This window comes from Neophocaena asiaeorientalis, unplaced genomic scaffold (genome assembly GCF_003031525.2).
Source record: "Neophocaena asiaeorientalis asiaeorientalis breed wild unplaced genomic scaffold, Neophocaena_asiaeorientalis_V1.1 scaffold243, whole genome shotgun sequence".
In the NCBI taxonomy this organism is placed as follows: domain Eukaryota; kingdom Metazoa; phylum Chordata; class Mammalia; order Artiodactyla; family Phocoenidae; genus Neophocaena; species Neophocaena asiaeorientalis.
In genome coordinates, this window is record NW_020173113.1 from 469,376 (window position 1) to 477,904 (window position 8,529).

Consider the following 8,529-nt stretch of genomic DNA (forward strand, 5'->3'; position numbering starts at 1 on the left):
TGGGGAGATGTTTAAGGGTACAAACTTGCAACTAGTAGATAAACAAGTTCTGGAGAGCTAATGTACAGCATAGTGAATGTAGTCAACAATACTATATTATAAACTATAAAGTTGCTAAGAGACTAGATCTTAATTGTGCTCACCACAAAATAGAAATGGTAATTATGTGACAGGATAGAGGCATTAGCTAACCTACGGTGGTAATCAAACTGCAATATATAAACATACCAAACCAACATTGGTGTACACCTTAAACATACGCAATGTTATATGTCGATTATGTCTCAATTTAAACTTGCCCAGAGTCACACAGCAGGGCGAAGGCACAGTCAGGAGTAGAGCTAGGACTTGGGCCCAGGTAGTCTGTTGAGAAAGCCTGTGATGGTTACACCTACGCCTCTTGGAGCACTCCATTGCCTTTGAAACATTTCTCAGAGATGCCATCCTTGTGCACAGCCTTGAAAGATGAATAGGGATCAGCCAGGTAGGTGTTGTGGGTGGAAGAAGGTGAGAATATGCAAGGGTGTTCTGGATTCTAGAAGCAGCCTGAACTAAAGACATGGGGGTGTGAACTGTCCTGGTGGGGATGGAGGTTTTGAGGAGGGTGTGGTGGGAGAGCCAAGTCCCCACTTTTCCTCTGGGCAGCCCAGGCAGGCGGCCCACCTACTGTAGGATCACCTGCACCCACACCGACCCCTGCTTGGAGCCCGCAGGAAAGGCCGGCTGGCTTGTGAATGGTAGCCGCCCAAATCATGCTAGGAAGCAGTTGTTGGTTGTCTTCTGGGTCAGCTTAAAAAAATCAGTCCTGTTCCACAGACCCTCCCCGATTTCCCCAAAGCCTCTATATGTGGATTTATCCAAGTTCTTCCTGTACATAATCATGCTTCTGGCCCCATCTCTTAGAATAAGAAGTTGTTTAACACCCCCGTTACAGAGTTGCACTTTTTATTTGCCCTGAATTTGTAACCCTTCAGGGTTGGCTCTTAGTGTCTTACATTTCTAAGGTCGCTTTATCTTATCTGTGGACTGTAGGCATATCTCTTTGTAGCCTGAGAAGACCTTTTCTTAATTTGCCTTCAAAAAAAAAGCCTTTCCCTTGCTTTACTCATTTTCATTGTCCCTCTTGGGGCTTATATAGGTCAGTCTCCTGTAGCCTCCTTAAGGTGAGATGGCAAGAACTTAAGTGTTGCAGGTGATGAGAATGCACTGTGATTTGATAATGCAGAGGTTAGGATGACAGAATAGGGGTTTGCCATTTTTATTGTTATTTTAGTGGAAGAGCAGACAAGTGACTTTGGGGAACTTGTCTTATGCCCAATGGTTTATAGCATCCTTCCAGAAGATGTTTATCATCTTGCTAGTTTTTTCTTTAGTAAGATTCTACAGACACTTAGAACCAAGAGCTTGGAGCCTATCACTTTATAAAGAAGCATTTAATTTTTTTCGTAAAACGGTCATCTCTCAAAAAAGTCATCTACCACTTTTCCACTCTGTCGTGTGGCATTTTGAAATCTCCCTAGAGTTGTCATTGGGCTAGCAATTAATTACCTGAAGGAATGATTGTTATCTGCAAATAGAGACATTTCTGTGCCCCCTTTTCCCTATGTGATTTATTAAAATGTGAAATAAAGTTGGTCTCTGGGGTCTCTCCTTTTTATTTCCTCATCCACAGAAGGGCCCATTTAACTAAGCCATTTGCAGATATGTCACTAAACATTCCTCAAATACCGTGGGGGACCCTGTTTTTAAAAGTCATCTTTGCCGTTGGAAATATTAGGAATTTAAATAGTGCTTGCTAACTTCCCTCCCTATGCTTGTCTGTATCTTCTTACCTTCTCAGAGATTTCTGACTCATTCTTGGCATCTCTACTACAGGTAGAATTTACACCCACCGAGATTTGGAACTACATACTTGTAATCATTGACTCAACTTTTATTTGGTTATTCTTTTTTTAACCACTGCGCCACCAGGGAAGCCCTATTTGGTTATTCTTGATTGCCCCTTACTTGTAGAGCTGCCTCTCCCTAGAACATTCAAGAGGAGGATGATAAAAATGGCTGCGCTTCACAAGCAGCCTGTACTTTCAGAGCTTGTCATCCAGCAACATAGAACCCCAGCACTGCCCTCAGACTGCTGCCATCAGTCCACTTTTTAATATTAATTGTGCTGCTTATACTACTCACACAGAACAGATTTCCTAAACCACAAATGAATGTTTGATTGTGCCAGTTACTTTGAAAATGAAATGATGGGGATGTTTGAGTTGGAAAGACATGAGAGGAGTAGTAAAGGAACGTACTACTTGAGGGCAGAGACAATAACAGAGATGCTGATTCTGGCTCCCTTTCCCCTGCCCACCACCCCCCCCCTTCCTAAAGCTGGGAGGGCAAGTTACTAACTGCCTGGAACACAATGCAGGTGCCTGGGTAAGGACCCCAAAGAGCCCTTGGCTGGTTTGTCAGGAAACTCAACCAAGCGTGATTTCCCCAGGCCAGCTGTGGGGGACCTGGAAAGTTGGTTTTACAGATGCTTTCTTTAATCTTCTCTATAAATCAATTTTGGCCTGTTAGGATCTAGGTACTTTAGGGTAATTAACCTGCTAAAAGGCACTCTGAGGAAAATTACAGTAAAAATGCCAAAAGAAATTTTGTACTACATTGAGTTGGTCTACTCTCAGACATAACCAAGCCTGTTTCTTTGGGGATTGATTTGTCTGCCTTTTGGACTTATTTGATTTCTTTTAAAATATTACCTCCCGATAAATCTTTGAAATTTTGGTGATACAGGATGTTTGACTCTGAGCTCAAAATCTCTAAAGGTTATGGTTAAAAGGGAAGCTTTTGCCCCTATTTCAATCCCTTTTCTGCAACTAAGTATCTTTCTTCTTGTTTGTTCCTAGGATGGTCCAGATACTGCCAGAGGAAACCGGACAAAGCAGGAGAGTGCATGGCTATTCAGGCTGTGGTACAGCTTTGACCACAAGTATCCTTTTAAGAGGATTCCCTGTATTTGTGCAACATCAATGATGAAATCCTCTTGTTGAGTTGTCAGTGAATGACTTCTGATGAGCAAGGAAAGATGTGTGCTTGCTGCTACAGGTGTAGTCAGTCCTCTCTTGGGACACATGCAATGATCATTCAACCACAGGCAGTCATAACTAGCATCTCTCTGGCCAAGAAGAATGTTTGCACATCATTAGGGTAGCCAGTCCACAGCCTGGTAGACTCACGTGGCACTTCAGAGCTTTGTGTCCAAGGGAAATATGCCTGTGTAGGTGAATTAGTTAAAATTCCACTTGAACCATGCTGTGGTCAGGAAGGGAAGTGGAGGTTGGCCAGTTAATCCGTGTGGAGAGGATGATTCCTATTGGCTGAACCGAGTCTGGCCAGGTCTGATCCTGGCCTTAACTGGACCACATGCAAGGCAGACTCTGTTCTAGTAGATTCACTTGGCCCCAGGTGAAAAATTAAAAACCAAAAAGTTACACTTTCATGGTTTCTTAGGTTGACATAGCGGTCAAATGGGTAGGTAGCTTATATATGGTCTTTGGAGACTTTGAAAGTGTTTAAAATTTTTTTATTGACGTAAAGAATACGTATAGGAAAGTACATAAATCATAATTGCTCTGTGAGTTATTGCAAAATAAGTACACTCAAAACCAAACGGGTCACGAAACACAAAATTACCAGTTCCCCTCATGCCGTAACCCAATTACTGCCCCTTTCTCCTCCCCAAACATAACCACTCTCCTGACTTCTAGCAACACTTAATAATATTACCTGTTTCTGAACTTCGTATAAATGTGATTATAGAGTGTTTATATTTTAGTATCTGGTTTGTTTGGCTTGACATTATTTGTGCGATTCATCCATGTTGTAGCTCTAGTTCATCTATTTTCATTGCTGTATAGTATTTCATTGTATGACTATATCATAATTTATTTATCATCCTGTTGATGAACATGTAGATTGTTTCTAATTTGGAGCTACGATGAAAAATACTGCCATGAACATTCTTATACATGTCTTTGGTGCATGTTTACATACATTTTTGTTGGGAATATACCCAGGAGTGAAATTGCTGAGTCATAGGACATGCAAAGGTTCAACTTTAGAAGATGATGTCAAACAGTTTTATAAAATGGTGGTACCACTTTTCACACTTACCTCTAGCGTATGAGAGTTCCATTTGCTCCACATCCTCACTGACGGTTGGTATTGCCAGTCTTGTTAATTTTAGCCCTTCTAGTGGATTTATAGTGGTATTTCATTGTGGGTTTTTTTAATGGAAGTATAGTTGATTTACATATTATATTAGTTTCAGGTGTACAACACAGTGATTCAATATTTTTATAGATTATACCCCTTTGTGGTTTTAATTTGCATTTACCTAGTGACTAATGAGGTTGAGCACCTTACCATATATTTACTGGCCCTTTGGTATGTTCCTTTGTGAAGTGCCTGTTCAAGTCTCTTGCCCACTTTTCTCTTGGGTCATTGGCCTTTTTATTACCGATTTTAAGAGTTCCTTTGTATTCTAGATATTAGTATTTTGCTAGTTATATGTGATAAAAAATATCTTCTCTACTTGTGACTTGCCTTTTCACTTTTAGATAGAATATTTTGATGAACAAAAGGTCCAATCCAATTTCTTGATCTTATCTGTTCTGGTTATTATTGTTTGTGTTCTGTTTTAGAAATCTTTGTCTACTCCAAAGTCATAAAGCCAATTTCCTATGATATCTTCTAGGAGCTTTATTGTTTACCTTCTGTACATCTGTGTTTGTTTTTTTTTTAAATAAGTGACAGACATGAGCAATGAAAAAGTATAGAGAAAATTTGAGATGCTCTAGATGAGGTTATCATCTTTCATCTTTCAGAGGTGATTTACCTTACATCTGGTCAGTGGCAAGTTTAGGGGAATGAGCAATTCCAGATCACTTTAATCCAATCAGGAATAAAGGTGATATGAATCTGGGCTTCAGTTCCTGTGAGGGTTAGTCTGTTTTCTGTGTGCCCTTTCTTCTAGGGTTCCAACCTAGAGCCTAGAGTATTTATGTAGACTTCCTCAGAAGACCCTGGACTCCAGTTTTTGTCAGATTCACTCTGTTTTTGTGAGTCTGCCAGATGCTCTGCTTAGCTTCTCAGGTGCTTTTAGGGAAAACGTGGCTCACCATGTGCAGGGCTCACCTCTTGGATTTCCTTTTCCAGACTCTGGCCCTCTTCACTGCCATAGTAGCTTTCTGATGCCATTAAGCAGAAAATTTTGTTGTGTTTTATTTTCCCAGCTTTTCTAGTTAGCCTCAGTTGAAAAGATGGTTCAAATTACCTTGTTTGCTATTAACTAAAATAGAACCCCCCAGGGATTTTTTTAAGTTATATGAACTTTGTCTACATTGTAATTCAGAATGCATGTTACTCACTGGGCTTGGAAAGGATGTAGAGAAAATTGGAGAGAGTTCACAGGAGAGTGACAAAATGCTCAAGTGATAGATCATTTGGACAGTAAATGAATAAGGAAACATTGGGCTTGAACTACATTTTAGACTAAATGACATTTAGGCATATGCAGAATATTCCATCCAACAACAGAATACACATTCTCCTCAAGTGCACATGGAACATTCTCCAGGATAGATCATATGTTGGGTCACAAAACAAGTCTTAGCAAATTTATGAAAATTGAAATCATACCAAGTATCTTTTCCGACCACAATAGTATGAAACTAGAAATCAGTAACTGGAGAAAAACTGGAAAGTTCACAAATATGTGGACATTAAACAACACACTCCTAAACAATCAATGGGTCAATGGAGAAATCAGAAGAGAAATTTTAAAATTATCTTGAGACTAATGAAAATGGAAACACAACACAGGAAAACTTATGGGATGCAACAAAAGCAGTTTTGAGAGGGAAGCTCATAGTGATAAGTGTTACATTAAGTGATACATTAAGAAAAAAGAAAAATCTCAAACAACCTAACTTTACTCCTCAAGGAACTAGAAAAAGAAGAACAAAGCCCAAAATTAGTAGAAGGAAGGAAATAACAAAGGCCAGAGCAGAAATAAATAAAATAGAGACTCAGAAAACAATAGAAAAGATCAACGAAACTAAGAGTTGGTTTTTTGAAAAGATGAACAAAATTGATAAGTGTTTAGTTAGACTAAGAAAAAGAGAAGACTCAAATAAATAACATCAAATGAAAGAGGAGACATTACAACTAATACCACAGAAATATATAGGCTCATAAGAGACTACTGTGAACAATTATTCACCAAAAATCGTATACCCTAAAAGAAATGGATAAATTCCTAGAAACATGCAACTTACAAAGACTGGATCATGAAGAAATAGAAAATCTGAACAGACCAATACAAGCAAGGACATTGAATTAGTAATTAAAAACCTCACAGCAAAGAAAAGCCCAGGACTATATGGCTTCACTGGTGAATTCTACCAACGATTTAAAGAAGAATTAATCCGGGAATTCCCTGGAGGTCCAGTGGTTAGGACTCTGGGCTCTCACTGCCGAGGGCCCAGGTTCAATCCCTGGTGGGGGAACTAAGATCCCACAAGCCATGCAGTGCAGCCAAAAAAAGAATTAACCCTTCTTAAACTCTTCCAAAAAATTGAAGATGGGGGAATATTCCCAAATTCATTTTTTGAGGCCAGCATGGCCCTGATATTAAAGCCCACCAAGGACACTACAAGAAAAGAAAATTACAAGCCAGTATCCCTGGTGAACATAGATGTAAAAATCTTCAACAAAATACTAAAAATCTGAATTCTATAGCACATTAAAAGGATCAGACATCGTAATCAAGTGGGGTTTATCCCTGGGGGATGCCACATAATCAATGTGAACACCACAGTAACAAAATAAAAATCACGTGATCGTCTCAATAGATGCAGAAAAAGCATTTGACAAAATCCAGCATTCTCTTATGATAAAAACTCTCAACAAATTAGGTATAGATGGAATGTACCTCAACATAATAAATGCTACATATGACAAACCCACAGCTAACATGATACTCAATGGTGAAAAGCTGAAAGCTTTTCCTGTCAGATCTGGAGCAAGGCAAGGGTGTACACTCCTGCCACGTCTATTCAACACAGTACTGGAAATCCTAACCAGAGCAGTTAGGCAAGAAAAAGAAATAAAAGACATACAAATCAGAAAGGTAGAAGTAAAATTGTCTCTGCAGATGACATGATCTCACATATAGAAAACCCTAAAGATTCTACCAAGAAATTGCTTGAAGCTTTTAAACTAAATCACTAAAGTTACAGGAGATAATATCAGCATACAAAAATCAGTTGCATTTCTATATACTAACAATGAACTATCCAAAAAAGAAATTAAGAAAACAAATCCATTACAGTAGCATCAAAAACAATAAAATAGGGCTTCCCTGGTGGCGCAGTGGTTGAGAGTCCGCCTGCCGATGCAGGGGACACGGGTTCGTGCCCTGATCCGGGAAAATCCCACATGCCGCGGAGCAGCTGGGCCCGTGAGCCATGGCTGCTGAGCCTGTGCGTCCGGAGCCTGTGCTCTGCAACGGGAGAGACCACAGCAGTGAGAGGCCCGTGTACCGCAAAAAAAAAAAAGAATAAAATACTTAGGAATAAATTTAACCAAGGAGTGAAGATCTATATACTGAAAATTAAAGAACATTGACAAAAGAAATTAAAGAAGAAACAAGTAAACGGAAAGATACCTGTGTTCATGGATTGGAAGAATTAACATTGTTAACATGTCCACACTGCCGAAAGCGACCTACGGGATCAGTACAATCTCTACTAAAACTCCGATGGTATTATTCACAGAAAAAGAAAAACCATCCTAAAATTTGTATGGAACCACGAAAGAACCTAAATAGCTAAAGCCATCTTGAGGGAAAAGAACAGAGGTGGAGGCATCACACTTCCTGATTTCAAATTATATTACAAAGGTACCGTAATCAAAAAAGTATGGCATTGGCATAAAAACGGACACACAGATCAAAGGAACAGAATAAAAGTCCAGAAATAAACCCTTGCATATAGAGTCAAGACCAACATGCCAAGGAAACACAATGGGGAAAGGGAAGTCTCTGTAATAAATGGTGTTAGGAAAACTGGACAGCCACATGCAAAAGAATGAAACTGGACCTCATCTTATACCGCTCATAAAAATCATCTCAAAATGGATTAAAAACTTAAATGTAAGACCTGAAACCATAAAACTCCTAGATGAAAACAGAGGGGAAAAGCTCCTTGACATTGGTCTTGGCCCTGATTTTTTGTTGTTGTTGTTGTGTTTGACACCAAAAGCGCAGGCAACAAAAGCAAAAATAAACACGTGTAAAATTTTTTACATCAAACTAAAAAATTTCTGCAAAGCAAAGGAAACCATCAACAAAATGAAAGTCCTAGGATGAAAAAGATTTTTCTGAGCTTAGAATTCTATACCCAAACTGTTAATCAAAAATGAGCAGGGCTTCCCTGGTGGCGCAGTGGTTGCGAGTCCGCCTGCCAATGCAGG

General features: G+C 39.4%; 1 protein-coding gene across 5 annotated transcripts in view; it reads left to right on the forward strand.

The window, feature by feature from the left end:
* SLC9A7 (solute carrier family 9 member A7) overlaps positions 1-8,529 on the forward strand; it is a 141,277-nt gene that overhangs the window by 116,299 nt on the left and 16,449 nt on the right. For all 5 annotated transcript variants that reach the window (XM_024743532.1, XM_024743533.1, XM_024743534.1 and 2 more), the window contains one exon: positions 2,901-2,983. In XM_024743532.1, the coding sequence (XP_024599300.1) occupies positions 2,901-2,983 (83 nt within the window). The remainder of the gene's footprint in view (positions 1-2,900; positions 2,984-8,529) is intronic.